This window comes from Nycticebus coucang, chromosome 6, assembly GCF_027406575.1.
Source record: "Nycticebus coucang isolate mNycCou1 chromosome 6, mNycCou1.pri, whole genome shotgun sequence".
NCBI lineage: Eukaryota > Metazoa > Chordata > Mammalia > Primates > Lorisidae > Nycticebus > Nycticebus coucang.
Window position 1 is genome coordinate 45,827,359 of NC_069785.1, and position 20,766 is coordinate 45,848,124.

General features: G+C 42.8%; 2 protein-coding genes across 10 annotated transcripts in view; one reads left to right on the plus strand and one right to left on the minus strand.

The window, feature by feature from the left end:
• The window catches only part of WDR76 (WD repeat domain 76), a 55,715-nt gene extending 49,815 nt beyond the window's left edge, over window positions 1–5,900 (plus strand). For both annotated transcript variants that reach the window (XM_053595765.1, XM_053595764.1), the window contains 2 exons: window positions 837–890; window positions 4,056–5,900. In XM_053595765.1, coding sequence (XP_053451740.1) covers window positions 837–890; window positions 4,056–4,323 — 322 coding nt within the window. In that variant the 3' untranslated portion in view covers window positions 4,324–5,900. The remainder of the gene's footprint in view (window positions 1–836; window positions 891–4,055) is intronic.
• A 3,077-nt stretch (window positions 5,901–8,977) lies between these two features.
• The window catches only part of FRMD5 (FERM domain containing 5), a 368,456-nt gene continuing 356,667 nt past the window's right edge, over window positions 8,978–20,766 (minus strand). For 2 of the 8 annotated variants that reach the window (XM_053595092.1, XM_053595088.1), the window contains exons 14-16: window positions 12,286–12,629; window positions 11,352–11,403; window positions 8,978–11,002 (exon numbers count right to left, since the gene is read on the minus strand). In XM_053595092.1, coding sequence (XP_053451067.1) covers window positions 10,989–11,002; window positions 11,352–11,403; window positions 12,286–12,629 — 410 coding nt within the window. In that variant the 3' untranslated portion in view covers window positions 8,978–10,988. Of the gene's footprint in view, window positions 12,630–20,766 lie in introns of all 8 variants that reach the window. The other 6 variants (XM_053595090.1, XM_053595087.1, XM_053595093.1 and 3 more) reach the window with 3 other exon arrangements.

A 20,766-nucleotide genomic window follows, 5' to 3' on the forward strand; every position in this document is an offset into this window, starting at 1 on the left:
AGGCGCCAGCCACATACACCTGAGCTGGCGGGTTCGAATCCAGCCCAGGCCTGCCAAACAACAGTGATGGCTGCAACCAAAAAATAGCTGGGTACTGTGGCAGGCGCCTGTAGTCCCTGCTACTTGGGAGGCTGAGGCAGGAGAATCGCTTGAGCCCAGGAGTTGGAGGTTGCTGTGAGCTGTGATGCCACAGCACTCCACCCAGGGCAACAACTTAAGGCTCTGTCTCAAAAACAAAAACAAAACAATCAGTAGGCCCAAGAAGAAGGGGAGGTGGCAGTAATATGGTTAGGTTCTTTCTGCTGGGGTGCTCAGTGGAGGCTTCTGGACTCCTCTCCAGTTGTCCCAGAACTTCTTTCCTTAGTTGCTGGTTGGTCTTAATCTGGGCAGCACCTTAAAATAACACTGTCGAGCTTATAACTGATGAGTCTCAGTGGGAAATTGCTCTTGATACATGCATGCCCTCAGAGATTCTTTGTGCATTTTTAGACTACACTTATGTATGTCCCATATTATTATGAATCTGAATATAGTTTTAGAGTCCAGATTATCACTTTTAATGTACATTTCAAGTTTGGTGTAATAGTGTTTAAAGAAATTATTTCTACACTGAACTATAAGCATTGAATTTTACAATATTCCTTATAATTTTTTTAATAATTTTTAATTTATCAGCTGAGGTTTCTTAGAGCCTGATCCTACATATTTTAAAATTACAATATATTTCATATCATGAACCAATGAGAAGCTTAGTAAATACACTGATATTATAGCAGAAAATTTTTAAGATATAATAAAAAGAGTGTGTTGGTCTATTCCTTATCTTTATTTTGCAGAGTCTTTGACAGCAGCTGTATATCCTCTCAGATTCCGCTCCTCACCACCATCAGGTAGGCTTTCACCTGCCAAATTATGTAGACCTGGGAATACTATGAGCTATTTGTTGGAGTGCATACATTGGACATCTGATTGTCAAAGAGATGTAATAGGCTTGATTTGGGGTTATATTATTTCAGTGTCCCAGTTTGCTAGTTTCTATCCAGCAGGGTTCTTGCTTCCAGGTCCCTATGTTTATAAAGAGGTTCAAGTCTCTTTTAGTAGCTGTTCTCTGCAGGTGAAAGATTATTCTTGGTTAAGGTTAATGACTTTATTTTGATCTCAATTATTCATGTTACCTTGGTAAAGACGACTAACTCATACTTGCTGGTGAGGCTATGCTCTGTTTATTTGTGATTTGTGCCTGTTTATTCTGGACTTCAAGGGCTCCCCACCATTCTACTTTATTTCCTTGATTACCCTCCTTCGTAACTACTTTGTGTGTGGGTGTGTATGTGTATCACATCGAACTTTACTCAATGCCTTCTCCCTACAAATCCCTCTTAATCAGTATTTATGAAGTTGGGGACGGTGTGTGATATATATTGATTGTTCCTTCATGAGTTTTATAATCTGTAAAGGCCTTATTTGAATATGTTCCTTTTTCTTTCTTTCTTTTTTTTTTTTTTTTTTTGTGATCCGCCCACCTTGGCCTTCCAAAGTGTTGGGATTACAAATATGAACCACCATGTCTCGCATGAATATGTTCCTTTTTTGGAAGTTTTCTCCTCTATATTTCCTTTTTCAAACTTCTTTTGTTCCAGTTTATCAGTTTCCTTTTATTTTTTTTAGGTCTACAATTTTACTTTTTTTTTTTTTTTGAGACAGAGCCTCAAGCTGTTGCCCTGGGTAGAGTGCTGTTGCATCACAGCTCACAGCAACCTCCAACTCCTGGGCTCAAACGGTTCTCTTGCCTCAGCCTCCCAAGTAGCTGGGAGTACAGGCACCCGTCACAACACCTGGCTATTTTACTTTTTTTGTTGCGGTTGTCGTTGTTTGGCAGGCCTGGGCTAGATTCGAACCTGCCAGCTCTGGTGTATGTGGCTGGCACCTTAGCTGCTTGAGCCACAGGCCCCGAGCCCCACAGCTCCTATTAACAACCCTTCTACACTCTCTCTGTGAGTTTAGTTATTTTAAATTCCATATCCACACATAGGTGAGATCATGTGGTAGCGTCTTTCTGTGCTTGGTTTATTTTATTTAACATAATGTTCTCCAGGTTCATCGTTGTTATCACAACTGAAAGGATTTCATTCTTTTTTTTAAGGCTGAATAGTATTTCACTGTGTATATAAACTACATTTTCTTTACCCATTCATCTATCTGTTGATGATCAATTTGGTTGATTCCATATCTAGGTTATTGTGAATAATGCTGCAATGGACATGGGAATACATATAATCTCATTGAAATACTGATTTCATTTCCTGTGGATATATATCCAGAGTTGGGATTGCTGGATAATGTGGTAGTTCTATTTTTTTTTTTTTTTTTTTCCTTTTTTCTCATTCTGTGGCCCTCAGTAGAGTGCTGTGGCGTCACAGCTTATAGCAACCTCCAGCTCTTGGGCTTAAGCGATTCTCTTGCCTCAGCCTCCTGAGTAGCTGGGACTACAGGTGCCTGCCACAACGCCCAGCTATTTTTTTTTGTACTTTAGCCAGGGCCAGTTTGAACCACCACTCTCGGAATATGGAGCCAGTGCCCTGCTTACTGAACCACAGGTGCTGCCCCAAATTACCTTTTTTTGTTTGTTTGTTTTTTGTTTTTGCAGTTTTTGGCTGGGGCTGGGTTTGAACCCACCACCTCTGGTATATGGGGCCGACCCCTTTGAGCCAGTACTTCTATTTTTAAGTTTTAGAGGAATCACTATAGTGTTTTCCATGATGGCTGCACCAGTTTACATTTTCACCAAAGTGTATGAGGGCTCCCTTTTCTCTATACCTTCCTTAATACTTGCCATCTTTTGTCTTCTTTTTTTTTTTTTTTTAAGACAGTCTCATTTTGTCACTCCGGGTAGAGTGCTGTAGCTGGGACTACAGGCACCCACTACAACGCCTGCCTGTGTGTTTTTGCCTTGTATACATGGCTGGCGCCCTTCCCACTGAGCCATGGGCACTGCCTGATTCGAGATCTTTTTTTTTTAACCTGAAATACTTCTGTTGATATTTAAATTGCTTTCAACTGGACATTTGCTTTAAACCACAAGATTATCTCTATCTCCAGGTACAAAATCCCTTCCCCTTCCCCTCCCCCACCCCCCAACCAACCAACCAACCAACCAAAGAAACAAACAAAACCCAAACCCCACAACTTAGCTTCAAATAAGTTTGGAAGAAATGAGACTCTATTTACATTCGGGGCAAGAAATAAATCACAAAACTATTTACAAAAATACACAAGCTTATATGCATTAACAATTTACACCGGTTCACAAAAAATATTAAAACATAAAAAACACTATATAAATTAAAAACTCAGAAGTATGATTTAAGACTTCCTAGGATGCTTCTGTCATGTAGGTCATGGCCAAAAAATCAAGTTTTGCTATCTCAGAGCGAGATCTTTTTAATGTAAGCTTTTACTGCTCTAAATTTCTCTCTTACTATTGCTTTTTCTGTACTCTGTAAGTTTTGGTATATTGTGTTTTCATTTTCATTTGTCTCTAGATATTTTTTGAGATTTTTCCTTTGAGCCCTAAATGTGTTTTTTATTTTAAAGTCGTATGGAATATAAAATGGTTTGAGGTTTAGTTATCAGAGGAGGAAATAGCAGATCCTATTAAAATTGAAAAAAATAACCAAGATTATAGATTTATTTCTAGGACTTCTTTTGTTAAGATGTGCTTTATAAAAGGGAGATTTCCCACAGAAAATTCTCCTTGTCCATTGGACTAGGAAAAGTGAACAAAAAAAAAAAGGTACCATTTCAGTTTCCATCCACTAAGCACAAATCACTGTGCTCAGTGCTGGAGATTCACAGATGAGGACGACGACATCTGTGTCTAGAGTTTCAGTCTTTTAAGGAGGATGAGAGAAGGTTGGTGGTAACTCGGTAACTTAATGAGAAGAAACTTGGCAGAGAAACCTAGCATTTAGGATAAGGATTGCTTATCTCTGCCCAATCACTGCTACCTTGAATTATGTAACCCTTACTTAAAAAATGCTGTTTCTTTTCACTAGGCACAACACTATCACTGGGCGATGGCTGACCAGGTTCCAAGCTGTGTGGGACCCTAAACAAGAAGATTGTTTCATAATTGCCAGCATGGCCTGTCCACGGCGGGTAGAAATTTTCCACGAGACAGGAAAGGGGGTACATTCTTTTCTTGGTGGGGAGTGCCTTGTCTCCGTGTGTTCCATCAATGCTATGCACCCGACTCGGTATATAATGGCTGGAGGTAATTCCAATGGGAAGATACATGTTTTTATGAGTGACAAAAGCTGCTGAGTTTTTGGTTTGTTCAAATTGATCACTAAGGGACCTTGTAATTCATGTGGCTTAGTGAGTTTACTAGTATTATGTCATATTTAGCAAATATAAAATTGCTTCATTAATAAGAACCATGAACAGAACTTCCTTTTAGTACAGAAGTCTTGGGGCATGTTTCTAGAGAATGGGGAGGGTATTTGAGGGGAGGCTGAGGTGCCTTCAGCACTTTTAATCAGACAGTATGTTCAGAAGTTCTAACATTATAAATTACAAAGCTTTGAATGATCAGTATTAAAAGTTTCTGTGGTCTAATATGGTTTTGATTCTATAGTAATATGTTGATTTTTGGTTTATTCTGTAGTTTGGAACAAATATTTATTTCCAGACTTACACACTGGAAAGGGATCCTTGAAAGGTCATCTAACTCAGTGATTTTCAAACCTGTTAATTTTTTTTAACCTTTTTGCTTCCTGTCTCTAAGATAAATCTTACATGAAATCCCAGATAATTGCTGAGGAACTTTGGTTTATTTGGGGCAGGGCCTGGCTCTGAGTGTGCTGAGCCTTTCTTTTCTCCCTCTTCTACATGGCTCCTGACACATACTCAGGAATCCCAGGGCTCCTAGGCATAGGGTCTGGCTCTGTCCTGATCCTATATAGGGATACTCCAGTGTAAGGTTGGTCTCAGTCCAGTGTTTTCAAGACTATGAGTTATAGCTCTTCACATGAAATCAGTTTAATGACTACTGTTTAAAACAATGAAAAGAATTAGTAAAGAACAGAAAACCCATTGTTTTGTAAAACGTAGTACATATGCACAGATACTTGTAGTTAGATGTGTTTATGTATACTCTGATGTAAAATGTATTTCTTCATTATTGTCGTACTGTGTGCCATGGCTAAAGAATGTCCCAGACACCCATATCTTTGAATTCTCCAGAGGAGATTGAATACCTTCATTCCAACTCATATTTTAGGGAAATGTTGTGAAATAACCACCCTTGGTATTTCTGTATAAAATATGTTTTCTTTTCAGAAGTTATGGGAATTTCATTGTGTCTGTTGTTGGGAAAGGGCGCTGCTAAATTGGTGACTGATAGTACTGTGTGACATCTGTCCAACCTTCGCATTGTTCTTCATTGCCTAACTACTCCTGAAAGACTTGTAAAGAGTTTTGGCAAGATGTTTGAATTCTAAGTGGAAATATTATCTTCTCATAAAGCGATGTATAATTTCCTTGAAGAAATTTTTTTCTAATTAATTTCCTTTATAATTAAAATCTAAGTGTTTTGAGGTTTAGTCTGTTAAGTTTGAGAGTGTAAGGAATAGGAGTTCTCTATTTTCTAGATATTATGAGTAATTGATAAGTGAGATGGAAACATTAAAGACAAAGTAAAGCTAAGTGAGAATGAGTTATATTTAACTATTTAGGAAACACTGTAAAGGACTGCCTTAGGCTCCCTCTCCCTTTTTTATACCAATTAGTTTCATAGGTTCTTTAGTGTTTTGTTCTATTGGAATTGTTCTTTCTAAGATGCTGAAACCTACCCTTCATCAAATTAGTACCACCATTTAAGCTTTGAATACTTGGCAGTAATTGCCTGGCTTCTGCAATAAATGTTAGTAAATTTTTGATGTTTCTCACTTTTGTGGTTTCTTTTGCCTCTGTAGCTTCATAAATTGTGTTACTTATATCCAATTTTACTTAATAGAGTTTTATCTTCTTCAGACAACGCAGGAAGGAAGGAGAATGAGTAGGGACTTGTTTCTTGGTGATGAGCTTTATAATGGAGTAATTGTTTAAATCTAGAAAGCATATAAAGGAAAATTGTCTCCCTTGGGACAGTCTTACACTGTAATCTGTAGTGAAATGTACTTCTCCCAGAAGACTCACAGCTGTGTAGATTCTGTAATTACGTATGTATTTTGATTGCTCCCTTCAGGATAATCCTTTTCTGTAAGTTTGGCCTTTATAATATCTTTTACGGGCATAAGCTCTGAATTCCACTTGAGTTATTTTATTTATTTTTTGGGGGATGCCCAGCCTTTTATTTATTTTTCATTTATTTATTTTTGAGACAAGAGTCTCACTGTGTCGCCCTTGGTAGAGTGCTGTGGCAACCTCACACTCTTGGGCTCAAGTGATTCTCTTGTCTCAGCCTCCCAAGTAGCTGGGACTAAGCACCTGCCACAATGCCCGGCTATTTGTTGTTGTTGTTGTTGTTGTTGCAGTTGTCATTGTTGTTTAGCTGGCTCCGGCTAGGTTCGAACACGCCTCCTTTGGTGTATGTGGCCACACTGTAACCACTTTGCTATGGGTGCCGAGCTGTCCAGCCTTTTATTAATGTGACCTTGAGACAATTCTCATTTTGGGTAGACAGAGACTTGGTTGGACTAGATCAGACTACAAATGAAATCAATAGAATCTGAGTTGCTGAAGTCCTAGTTGAATTTTCTGATCTTTCAGTTTCCTCTTTACAGACAGGGTTTTACAAAGGGAATTCTCTAGGAAAGCAGGGAACTGTGGATATAAAGATTTCAGTCCTTGGGCGGCGCCCGTGGCTCACTGAGTAGGGCGCTAGCCCCATATACCAAGGGTGGTGGGTTCGAACCCAGTCCCAGCCAAACTGCAACAAAAAAATAGCCGGGTGTTATGGTGGGTGCCTGTAGTCCCAGCTACTTGGGAGGCTGAGGCAAGAAAATCGCCTAAGCCCAAGAGCTGGAGGTTGCTGTGAGCTGCGACACCATGGCACTCTACCGAGGGTGACAGTGAAATTCTGTCTCTTAAAAAAAAAAAAAAAAAAAGATTTCTGGGGGCGGCGCCTGTGGCTCAAGGAGTAGGGCGCCAGTCCCATATGCCGGAGGTGGTGTGTTCAAACCTAGCCCCGGCCAAGAACCACAAAAAAAAAAAAAAAAAGATTTCTGGGCGGCGCCTGTGGCTCAGTGAGTAGGGCACCAGCCCCATATACCAAGGGTGGCAGGTTCAAACCCGGCCCCAGCCAAACTGCAACAAAAAAAATAGCTAGGCATTGTGGCAGGTGCCTGTAGTCCCAGCTACTCTGGAGGCTGAGGCAAGAGAATCGCCTAAGCCCAGGAGTTGGAGGTTGCAGTGAGCTGTGTGACGCCACAGCACTCTATTGAAGGTGATAAAGTGAGATTCTGTCTCTAAAAAAAAAGATTTCAATCCTCTCAGCCAGCATATAATACACGGAGTGGGGGTAGGGTGGGGAAATACCTTCCTTTGAGAGGAAGAAATACATGCCCCCTAACTTCATATTCCAAAAACTTAGATGTCCTATTTGTTAGACCGTCTCTGCCTTTGTTTTTTTAAGACAGGATCTTGCTATGTTACTCAGGCTGCTCTTGAATTCCTAGGCTCAGGCAATCCTCTCACCTTACCTCCTGAGTAGCTGGAATTTTAGGTGTGTCCCACTGTGCCTGGTAAGTCTGTCCATTCTGACTTAGTAGTTTACACCCATGGCTGTGCCTTTCCACCCCTCTCCTGCCTCTTCCTGCTTTATAGTACATTGTTGATGGCTGGAAATGAGTTTTAGTTCCAAGATAGTATAAACCATATTCCATTTTCCCAAAATGGAAGCTGTGCAAGAAGAAATGTATTAAAAGTGTGCTTTGCCTGTTTTACTCCACTGCGTGAGCAAGTTAGAGGGATCTGTAGAGGACGAGTGTGAGCAAAAACCAAAAGTGTGTTCAGGTGCAGAGAGGCTCTTTTGTACTGGAGGAACCCAAAGCAGAGGGAGCAGGGCTAGAGTCCCAACCAGGGTGTGCCTGTAGGTATTTCTTGTTTAGGTATTAGCTAAAGGGAAGTGGCTATGAATTCGTATGGCCATGGGAAGCTACCCAAGTCTAGTGGTTCTTATGCTTTTTACTCTTCAGATCACCTCAAGCAAAGACTTTTGTCATAAAAACAAACTTCAGTGGGGACGCGGCACTGGCTTATTATTTTATAGGTAGTGAGAACCTCTGAGAATTTGGAGATTGAATGACATAACCTGATTGGTATTTAGGAATATGATCTGGTAACAGAATTGAGAACAGGAAGATTAGGTAAGCAGCTTGCACAATGAGTGCAAGGTGGCCAGGCCCCCCGTGTCACCTCTTATCCTCATGGAATTTAGCAGACCGTTATTACCAATTCCATAGCCACAATGTGGTGGTTACATAATCAGATGAGATAATGTTCCAGGGATATACATATTTTGTACATTGTAAATACGTGGTTTATTACTGTGGTGGTGATATCATTCTGTTTCCTTCATAGGAAATGTTTTCTGTTCTCCCACTTATGCTTTAGTAAGAACACTGGACTAGAAGCTGGCCCCTCTAGGTTATCTAATTTGAGCTCTGACAGTATAATTTTGGGCAAAATAACTTAACCTTAGTTTTTGTCATTAGAAAACTGAGGTCCAATTCATCTCTAAATTATTTCACATTTATAGCTTCTCAGGTTCTATTATGGTAGCATTTGGGGTGGGGACAGGCAAAGATAGATAATAGACAGACATAAGCAAAATGATCATTGTATGTAATTCCAGTCATGAACAGTAGTCAGCTATGTAAATCCCACTGGTGTCCTTTTATCTGCGTATTGGTAACTTTAAGGGGGAAAAAGTGAGACAGGTTGTAAGTGAAAAAAGAAAGAGCCCACTCTTCCATGATATTTAAATATTTATTTAAGTTTAAAAATAATCTTGATGGCACCAATGATTTTATGCTAACTACATACTGCATATGTAGAAAAAGGTACATTGCTTTGAAGGAAAATGTAACTTGAGTTTTTGGCACACGAAAGGTTAACAACTATTAATATATATTTTAAATGAAACTAAGAAATTCACATTTGCAGGTAGTTTACCCTCTACTGCTTAAAGATGCAGTACAACTATTCTTTAGTAAAAATTTTATCTCCTCTGATGAAGCTATGGAAACCAATTGCTTTTTCTACAATGAAATAAAACTAATTTTGAGAGAAAATGAGAGACATAGTAGAACACAGTAAAAGCAAGTTAAAAACTTGAGCAATTTTTAATGATGGAGAGATACTAAAAAAGACCAGTTACCAACAAATGAGGTTTGTCATTCAAGCAAATTGAAGGAAACTTTCCTATTTTCTGGGATGAGCCCTGGAAAAAAGTAATCTGAAAGTTTCTGTTCAGAGAGCAAAATTCACCTATTGGAAATGGCATGGACTACTGTACTGTTAAACTCTAGACACAGGTAACATACCAGAAATGGAATACTGCATCTGTCTCTAAAGTGAATATGAAAGATCGGAGTCAAGGCTATCACTCACTGCATAGAAACACCATTGTTCTACAGACTGAGGTAGGAGCACTACACTAAAAGGTAATCTGCTATGTTGCATAAGACAGTAAATATCCAGGTTAATACCAGCCCCCTGTCCCCCGACAGCCTTTTCTTCTCTGGGTCTACTTTTCATTTTAGTCCTGTGCTAAATAAAGCCTTTGCTATGTAGATGACAAGTGGCAGTGGCTAGTTGGTTTCATGTGATCCCTAATCTCCTGCAGTCTTCTCTTGTCACTTGGTAAATAGATGTTTGCAATTCTGCCCAAACTGTTGCTGGTATGGAAATGGTCAGAGAAGCCCTGCCCTTTTCTATTCTTAGAGAGCAGCCATGTTTCAGCATTCATTCCCGTACTTGATCTTCTTCATCTTGGCATCAGACATCTCTTTGCTGGTTGGCTGTTCGAGCACCCTTTAAACAAGCAACACCAGCACCTCCTTTGGGAAATGGTCCTAAATCTTTGACACATGTTAGGATGGGAACACACATGACTCTCTTCTGCTAACATACTGGTAAGGATTAGTTTTATTATCTAGATCAGGGTTGGCATAGTATGGCCTGTGGACCAAATTCAACGACTTGTTTCTTTTTACAATGTATTATTGGAACACAGCCATGCTGCTTTGTTTATGTATTATCTGGCTGTTTTTGTGCTATAATGTCAGAGTTGTGCAGTTGTGACTGAGTATGGCCCACAAAACCAAACTATTTAGTGTCTGGCACTTTACAGAAGTTTGCTGACCTCTGGTCTAGATGAAAAGGGTGTCATTCTTTAAAATTTGCAACCCCTCCCTCTCACAACTAACACCCAATAACTGTTATATTCTAAATGTGGACATGGTTCTACATCTCAAGGGACAAAACAGGGGAGAGCAAATCTACAAATAACTTTTTCTGTTCTGCATTTGGGTTGTCCAACAGCTGCTTCACTATTGTGTAGGTTCCAGGAATATGTCCATTGATCGTCCTTCAAATCCCAGATGACTTAGCAATCTCTCCCTGAGATGAAAACAAGATCTTGTGAGTGATTGGTTTTTAAAATTGAAGAACTCAGACCGAGGCCCACACTGACCCTTCATGTGCCTGTGCTTCTGCTGCCTCCAGGGCTTCCCTCGGCGAGGATGGAGGGTGCTTTTCTAGAACTTATTTTCCTGATGCAGGGGATGACCTTAGGGGGCAGCATTTCTACATCTAAGTGTTGGTCTCTGCCACATTCACCTTCTGTCTTTTGTAGGCATCTCTTAGAAATTCTATTTAAGGAGATTCTTTTCCTGGTCCCTTCTAAGGCTGCTGTTGATCTTGGAATTCTATTTTCTGAAGCTTTTCATTCTCAGGATCAGTTTCTTGCATCGTTTAGTTCATCAGGTTCTATTTTCTTAATCCATAAAGTAAAAATAAAATATGAATTGATAAGAAAATAACATTTTGTTAAAATATAAATTGAAATAGTCTTTTGGCGGGGAGAAGGTTGAGTACAAAATATGCACTGCTCTCTGAATCTCAACAGTCTCAGGTAACTTAGCTCTGGTTTCTGTTAACTATACTTTGTCCATCATTTCTGACAATACTATTTCTGGCACCACTGAATTCATTTAACTTCCCTCGAACACCATAAAAGTCTTGAGGTTCTTCAGAAAAAAATCATAGAAGTCTAAGTTCAGAATCAGGAATATACAAAGCTATGGTGATGCCCACTAGGTTCTAATCTAAGGGGACAGACTTACCCCACCCCTGCTGCTGCTGCTGCTGTAGCGGTGGTCCCTTCAGATGCCCACTCTGCTCAGATTTGAAAAAACAAAAGGAAAAGAAAATCCAACTCAGACCATCATAAGAAACAACTTTCCATTTAATCATTCTACAAGGGTGTTCACTTTTTTAAAAGTTCTGTCTGGCAAGAAAACCTAAACAGTCCCCACTGTCCAGACCCTTGGCCTGCCCCACCGAGGCTGCAGTACACCTACTGGAATCCAGTAGCACCAGTAGGAAAGCTCCTGCAGATACAGAGGACAGCAGCACTCTAGTCTTCAACCAGTGTCCCACCTGCTAGGTGACACGACTGCGATAATCAGTAATAGTAAAATAAATTATTTTTATTTGATACTTTCAAAATAATACACATCTATGAAAAATCAAAATTCAAAACCAAAAATTATCCTGCAAATTGGAAGGATGAGAAACAGAGTCGCTGAGCCTTTCTTGAAAGAACCTCTGAAGAAAATGAATTTTCCCAGTTTGTTTAGACAGGGCATGAGCCTATCCCTTTCTTCTTCTGGGAAACAACCCTCCTAGGCTGCAGTGGACTTTTTGTCATGAGAGGAGGACTTGGTATATGTGCCGATGGTTCTGCGATGGGTCCCATTGCTGGGAATGGGTAGCCGGGCTCCTTGGTCCACCTGGCTAGTTACTGGGAGGAGTCATGCCTTCTCAGGTGTCAATGAGCAGGCTCACCACTGAGCGGATTTTGCAGGCAAACCATCGCCTGAGGGGACAAAAGTATTGATAGTGGAACTGTTCAAACTCGGGGGTCTGGCGGATATCACGGAAAAAGGCAATGTCAAGATCAGACTCGGTAAGGACGATCAGGAGGAGGAGCAAAACAAAGAGGAGTCCCATGGTCACAAGGAGCAAACGGAGGACACTTAAAACAAACTTATTCACCTGTTCCTCCTCTGGCCTGCCGTGCCCCTGACACAGGGCCTTCAGCTCTCCCCCAAGGGCCTCCACCTCTGCAGCATTTGGGGTGCTGGCATCAGACTCTTTCTCTTCCTCAATGCTGCAGGTGGCTCCGTTGATCTGCCGGGAAAGCAGCATCAGCTCCAGGCTATGCTCGGCTACAGGGGTGGGGAGCACGCTGTCTGCAGGGCTGTAGGCCTCATCTGCAATCACGGCTACTCGCTCATTGCTGTCTGCCCGGCTGCTTCTCACATGAGGCAGGAAGGTGTCCCCATGGGAAGAGGAACGCACTGGGGTGGAATGGGCACTATCTCGTAGGGACTCTAGGCCTGGAAAAGCAAAAGGGACATGAGTAGGCTTTTCGTGTCCTAGCATACCCCTTGCTGTCCAGTAACATGTGTTCCATTTTGTTAGGTGCCCCTCTGCACACGTGTGTGACCAGCTGTGGCTGCTGCACTCTTTTCTGTTTGTTTTCTAGAGATAGGATCTTGTTCTGTTGTCTAGGCAGGAGTGCGCTATGCAGAGATAGCTCACTGCAAACTCAAATTCCTGCATTCAAGCAATCCAGGTATGTGCCACCATGTCCAGCTAATTCTCTTTTTGTAGAGTTAGGGTCTATGTTGCCCAGGCTGGTCTTGAACTCCTGTCCTCAAGTGATCCTCTCACCTCAGCCTTCCAAAGTGCTGTGATTATACATGTGAGCCAGGCCCCATACTTATTTTGATACATCAAGAATAGGACAAGAGGCTCAGCAGCTGAAGCTCAGTGGTTAGGGCATCAACCACATAAACCAAAACTGGTGGGTTTGAACCTGGCCTACTAAACAACAGTGACAACTGCAACAAAAAAATAGCCGGGTGCTGTAGTGGTGCCTGTAGTCCCAGCAACTTGGGAGGGTGAGGCAAGAGAATTGCTTAAGCCCAAGAGTTTGAGGTTGCTGTGAGCTGGGACACCATGGCACTCTACCAAGGGTGACGTACTGAGACTCTGTCTCAAAAAAAAAAAAAAAAAAAATAGGACAAGAGAAACAGCAAAAACCAGAGTGGCCACTTTGAAAGTTTTTTTGCTTATGGTTTTGGCTTAATTTGTTAAAAATTGTACCTTTCTTGCCTTGGTGTGCTGGACCTGGTTTTAGCCCTAATTTGAAAGAGTCTGAATCACAGACGGTCCTTGATGTAGAGGCAGGACCATGGTTCAGGTCTTAAGTCTGCCTTTGGGTGGAGGGCCTTGAGAGGCAGGAATTGGGAGGAGAATGTCATATACTACTACTACTGTCAAATACCAAGTGTCCTAACATGTAGCACTTGGTGTCCTTTGGATTTCTGCAGTTGCTATCAGTCTCTTCAGCTATTCTAGCTGTTAAGACTTTGTGGGATGGTAGAAACTCTCTCGGAATTCCCAAGAGCTTCTTGAAGGAGCAGAGGAATAGTCCCTGGCCAGGTTCCTCTCTTTTTGCCTGAGAAGGATCTGGTTAGAACAGGTGGAAAGATCTCATATTTTCAGACACTCTCGAGCCCGAAGTGTCTCTGAGAAGATCTGGTTGGGTCAGGGAAGAAACTGTCAGGAGAAAAAGGGTATTCTGGCCCCTAAAACTACCCCATTATCTCTTTCTTTCTCAAATGGAACTTTTTGTTTCCAAGGCTCTCACAGGGCTCAAGCTCTGGCAGGGAAAAACAGGAGCTGTTCACACCCTCAACCAAACAGCAGCCATCAAGGTCAGACTGTGGCCCACATCACTCACAAGGAAGTAGCTTCTGGTTTCAGGTTAAATGTCTACATTTTCCACTGCTGGCCATCTTGGTGGTACCAGTGTGGCTCTTCCTTTGTGACCTATGACAAGAAAACCCAGGCTCTGAAAGTGATTGTGATGGTCCCAGACCATTATAAGTCTAGATTCTTGACTTATTATAACTCTAGGCCTTTTGACTGAATCCAAATTTTACAGAACAAGTCCTTTAATAAAGGGATTGATTTTGTGAAGTTTGGATTCAGTTGAGGGGCGGGCCACATTTGGCCTCAAGGCTGCAGGTTCCCTGCCCCTACAAGAGCTAGCTCCAGAAGTTTAAAGGTCTCTTCTAAAAATACGACACAACCTTTCAGAACGAGGGTGTTGCTTCTTCTTGGCTCCCTTGTGGCTTGACCATTGCACCCACCTGACCAGCCTGGGGGGCCTCTTTCAGCATAGGCTAAGGATTCTCTAGAGCAGTGTTTTCAACCTTTTTTATCTCACAGCACACTTAGCTTATAGTTGGGCACATTTAAATTATGTTGATCAAAAAAAAAAAAAAAGGAAAAACAGTATATTCTTACTGTGCTGTGAACTTCATTTGAAAATAATTAATAATCTTTGAAAATTTCTGGCTCGGCGCCCATAGCACAGTGGGTATGGTGCCAGCCACATGCATAGAGGCTGGTGGGTTCGAACCCAGCCCTGGCCAGCTAAACAACAATGACAACGGCAACAAAACTATAGCCAGGTGTTGTGGTGGGTGCCTGTAGTCCCAGCTACTTGGGAGGCTGAGGCAAGAGAATCGCTTAAGCCCAAGAGTTTGAGGTTGCTATGAGCTGTGATGCCACGGTACTCTATCGAGGGCGACATAGTGAGACTCTGTCTCAAAAAAATTTTTTTTTTTTTACAGAACATCTAAAATCCTCTTATGATATACTGGTGCAGCACACTGGTTGAAAATCACTGCTCTCTGGAATTTGGGTTATGGGGCTGGGTGATAGCAGGGCACCTGCTGTCTACTTGTACTCATCATTTCACCACTGGTACATTGGCCACAGCTCTCACCTTCTGCTTTCAAAACCTCCCTTAGGGTCCTAGCTATATTTTCTTTGTCTCTGGGTAAAATCTTAAATTTAGTTAATGTTTTAAACTTTTTAAGGCATTTCATTTTAAGTAGTGAAGGTGAGAGGTTACAAAACTTGCCTGAAATCATGTGGTTGGTTGGTAAAGGCAAAGCCAAGGATGGAATCCAAGCCTCTTTCCAAGATGCTACTGATCATATATAGAGTCCTCACTTAAGGGTCTTGGAAACTGATTTTTTAAGTGAAACCAGGTATGGCAGTTCCTCAAATAACATCAATTTCTTCATTGTCATTTTGTTATAATGTAGATGACGGGGGAAAAAGTGGTTTCATTATGTTGTTTTGCTTAAAGTTGCAATTTCCAAGAACCTATTGATGATGTCTAAGTAAGGACTTAACTCTAGTTGAATTCCAGGAATGGAAAGTGGACTAGGATGGATTAGGACTCAGTGGTTCTCAACCTTTCTAAGGCCGCGTGGCCTTTTAATACAGTTCCGGTGGGTCGTGACCCACAGGTTGAGAACCCCTGGATTAGGTCAATAACCTGCATTTGCTTTTGATTTAGGTCTCAATTGCCAAGAAAGTATTGTGAAAGAACATGAAATTAAGAGCCAGGTCCCTTGTTCCAGAGCTCCCGATGTTCTTTAACTTTTCTATTGCCCAGTGTCCTCCTTGATGCTCCCCTTTGTGCCTATGGACCTCAGAGTATGTTATAGGTCATCACTAAAACAGAACCTTTAAGGGCCTGGTGCAGCATGTGGCTAGTTTGGCTCTTTCTCCAAGCACTCCTCTGCCCCTTTCTCTGGAAGTGTGACTGGCTTAGCTGCCCGTGGCCACTCTAGTGCAAGCTTAGCTTGGCCTACAGTTCAGCCCTCTGCTTGCTGGGGAAGGAGAGAGGCAGACCCTATGACATCAGAAGAGAACAAGGCAGGGGTCACCAGAAGCCACATCACATTGGGAGCTGGTGTTCTCAGTCAGTAAGACCGTGGACAGGGATGCATTCTAGTAGAATGCTTAGCAAATACGGTTATTCAGTCAATGTAAGTCGGACTGCTCTCCTGACAGAAAATCTTACCTGGAAGGCTATCATTCCATCTCAGGTTAGTCCTGTACAAGAAATTAAGTTTTCAGTATGGAGGAACCACACCTGCCCTGCCCCTTCCTCCAGCTGTTTTTCTGAGCTGGATGTGGTGGGTACAGCGGGAGGCTAAGGAATGCAGCAAAACAGAGGACAGTCTTTTTACCTTGGAGGTGCTCTGGCTGACTCCCATAACCAGGAGTGGCTCCCAGTGGGCAGCGGGGGACAGAAGTCAGGACCCTACCCTGGAGTCGGGACCCCATCCTCAGGATGCGCACACTTAAGTGCCGAGAGCAGTGATTAGTCAGCCGGAGCTGGACGTGGACTCTGGTATGAATCTTAATCAGAGTCTTCCCCATGGTGGCCCAGGAGGGCAGATACTTCAGTGGAAAACAGCTGATCTCTTCAGAGAAACCATCCAGGCAGGGGAGATCCCAAGAGGGAAAGGACAGAAAGCCAACTAGGGACGAAGGATTTCCGCTAATCTCACGCCATAGCAGCCCCTCAGCAGTGCGTCCCGGGCTGGAGAGAGAAGGTCGGCTCCCCACGCCTCAGATCAGGCTGAACTGCAAGGAAGGAGCAGCTTTGCAAGGCTGGCGTTATCAGCACACTGGATTTAGTCAGAAGCACTTAGAGCCATAAAAAGTCACGCTTCCTAGCCTGCAGCCCTCTCCCTAAGGCTGGATAAGGCCCCAACCTCTCAGGGTGAGGGACAGAGAGGTCAGCAAAGGATTCCAGAGGGGAGGGGACATCAGGACTGTCCCAGAAAATCCAGGATGTAAAGTTACAAAGACATTGGGCATTATTCAGACCACACATGGTACAGGCTTGCCCTGGTGCCAACAAAGTCACACGGTCTATGCAGCCTATGAAGTACAAGGAGGTGGTTTCTGTGATACTAACTTATGGGCTGTATGACTGTAGGAAGGACAACCTTTGATGGAGCATGAACCAATTTCAAAAGCCCATAAATTCCTTGGGATTTTGGTTGTGGCTTTCTTCTAAGGCCCTCATCATGTGGTTGGGTGAAGAGTTAGGGACAGCTATATTTGTTAGACTTCTAAAGGCAAAACCTTCTTTTGAAGTATGGTGCATCTGAACTCTTGAAATATGGTGCCTCCCAGACATTGAACCATTCTTTATTTACCCAGGCTTGGTAGCCCCTACTCTTTATTTTTTCCACATCCAAACCAGATGTCCACATCCCTCTCCTTACCTTAAGCCTGTGAGGTTCATTCCTGCTGGGTCAGTTTTTAGCTCCTTCTACCTGCCCCCTCCTGAATCTGATGGGTCGTGGGCTATGATGAGGCCATAGCCTCCTTATCTGCCAGCAGCCTTTGGCAGGGGGTGTGAGGAGCAGGTTGGCTTGGTAGTGGTAGCACGTGGGAGCCTGCTGAGCCATAATCTGCCAAGTATGAAATACCATGGGGCTGAGATTTTGAAGATGTGGCCTGCCCTCAGCAACTTCCCCCACTGTGCCCTCCCTTGGCATTTTGCAAGTGGGGCTGAGAGGTTTGGATGAGGATTCTGTTGCAGCAGTGGGAGAAGATAGGTTCTAGGAGGAGGCGGCTAGAGATAAAGTGAGAGCTGGGCTGGGAACTGAGGCAGGCTCAGCATGTCTCAAGGAAACAAAGAACTGTTTTCCCACGTGAGTTCTGCTCACCCTACTTGGCAGTTGACTCCAAATGACCCCACACAGCTTCAGCCTTCCCACGCCTGGAGATGCTAGTATTGCTGGACATTCTTCCATAATCTAGGAATTAGACATGTGTGAGGCTCCTCTACTATTTTATACCCTGTGCTAGTGCTGGCTCCCCCATGTTAGCCTTTGCTTTGGGAGGACAGCTGTCCCAACTTTTTGTAGAAGCCTTGGGGTAAACTCACTGATGTTAGCCTCAGGATGGATAGAAAGAAGAGCCTCAGAGAAGGAAGAAAGTTGTTCTCTCAAAGGAAGAGAAAAATTAATTTTACTTTCCTGAGATATGTGAACTCCTTTTAGAAAAGGTGCTACAAACCTCATTGCTGAATATCACTATGGTGACCTTCACAGTACTCCCCTTGGGAAGCTATGTACTGACACCAGCGCCTGGTCCACACTCCAAAGCAATTTTGGAACTCTTTTTCTGAAATGGCCATCAGAGCTATCTTCATATTACCCTTGATGTCTGGAATGTCATCAAAATGTCTTCCTTTCACGATTTCCTTTATCTTCAGGTAAAGAAGAAAGTTATTGGGAGCCAGATCAGGTGAGTAGGGAGGGTGTTCCAATACAATTATTTGTTTACTGGCTAAAATTTCCCTCACAGACTGTGCTGTGTGAGCTGGGATGTTGTTGTGCTGTAAGAGCCTATTTTGGCACACACTTCTTATGCCAAGATTTTTAATTAAGATTTTCCTATTTCTCTATCAATGTTTACTTGGTCTTGGCTGGGTGCGGTGGCTCATGCCTGTAATCCTAGCACTCTGGGAGACTGAGATGTGTGGATTGCTGGAACTCAGGAGTTCAAGAGCTAGACCTTATCTCTAAAAATAGCTGGCTGTTGTGTTGGGTGCCTGTACCTAGCTACTCGGGAGACTGAGCCAAGAGGATCAGCTAAGCCCAGGAGTTTGAGGTTGCTGTGAGCTATGACTGCATGGCACTCTAACCAGGTGACAAAGTAAGACTCTGTCTCAAAAAGAAAAAAAAAGTCTCATGAATTCCAGCACTGGGGACCATGGCTCATGCCTGTAATCATAGCACTCTGGGAGGCCAAGACAGGAGCAGGATCCCTTGAGCTCAGGAGTTCAAGACTAGCCTGAGCAAGAATAAGACCTTCTCTCTACTAAAAATAGAAAGATTAGCCAAACATTGGGCCCCAATGTCCCCGCTACTCAGGAGGCTGAGGCAGGAAGATCTCTTGAACTCAAGAGTTTGAGGTTTCTGTGAACTAGGCTAACACCACAGCACTGTAGCCTAGGGCAACAAAGTCAGACTCTGACAAAAAAAAGAAATCTTATCCATTCCCTTTACGTGGCACCAGCTCTAAACAATAATTCAACATTGAAGCTCCACCTATTTATTCTGCCTTTTTGACTTAGAATCCTTTCCTATTTTTTCTTCCAAACCCACACATTGAATTCTATGATTAATGTGCTTCTTCCCTAGAAGGTTCACTTAGGATTAAAGAATTTTAAAAATGGATAAGACCTAAGGAATCCTCTGATAAAACTTCTCTCTTTTTGTAAACAGAGTCTCACTATGTTGCCCTCTGTAGAGTGCTGTCTTGGCACAGCTCACAGCAACCTCAAACTCTTGGGCTTAAGCGATTCTCTTGCCTCAGCCTCCCATATAGTTGGGACTATAGGCGCCCGCCACAATGCCCAGCTATTTTTTGGTTGTGGTTGTCATTGTTGTTGGGCAGGCCCGGGCTGGACTTGAACTCATCTGCTCTGGTGTATGTGGCTGGCGCCTTAGCCGCTTGAGCTAAAAGCACCAAGCCTGATATAGATGAGACCAGCCTGAGCAACAGCAAAGACCCCCATCTCTACTAAAAATAGAAAAAAATAGCTGGGTGTCATAGTGGGCACCTAGTCTCAGCTAGTTGGGAGGCTGAAGCAAGAAGATTACCTGAACCCGAGAATTTGGGGTTGCTGTGAGATACGAGGCCATGGCACTGTAACCAGGGTGACAGAGTGAGACTATGTCTCAAAAAAAGTTTACTTAGTCTGCTGTGCTTCTCGCAGTAAGCTGATGATTCTGATGCACAATTCAATGAATTTTTCACAATGATTTTTGAGTTCTGCGCATGGTGGCAAGTTCACAAACTTGTCAGATCTTGTATACCCCAAAGGACGAGGGATAGTGAAAGCAAGCCCAGTTCTCTAGCTCAGCCTAATATGGGAGGAAAACCAGGAGGCCTTATCCAAAAAGAAAGCTCCACCTCTATTCTGCAGTGGGGCAGAAACTCAGAGGCAACCTGACCCAGAAAGTGCATGGCAGAACTCCTATTCACATCTTATCTTTGACTTCTGACCAGAGCTCTTTCCACTGTGCTGGCTGCCTGCCTAGTAAACGCGTTAGCCTCTTTAAAGTACTTCTGCATGTATTAGCTTCCTTACAACCAAGGAGGTTATCTCTGTTTTACAAATGGACAACTAAGGTACTCAAATAATTAAGTAACTTGATGCTGGTTACCTAGGTCACGGTTCTCAACCCTTAGACTGATACCAGACTCAGGTAATGTGGAATCTCCCACTCATAGTGACAACATCCTAAAATCCTGAAGACAAACCAGAGATCTTCCCAGGGGAAGAACAGAGCAATGTCCTTCCTGATCTGAATAATTCTTCATTTGAGTTAACAAGCAGCATTCCCACTAAAAGGGCAGAAGGCCTTCCCTCCCCAGCTTCCACTCCATTAATCCCAGGGGACAGACAGGTTTGATGCAATCCTGCTGCTGTCTCCTACTGTTTGAGATCTTCTGAGGTCTTACAAAAACATCTCAGGAATGAAAGCACTCAACTTTACATGCATATCCAGCCTGCTGGAGAGCTGGGTCAGTGACAGCAGCTAGAAGGTAATATTCTGGGAGGACCTC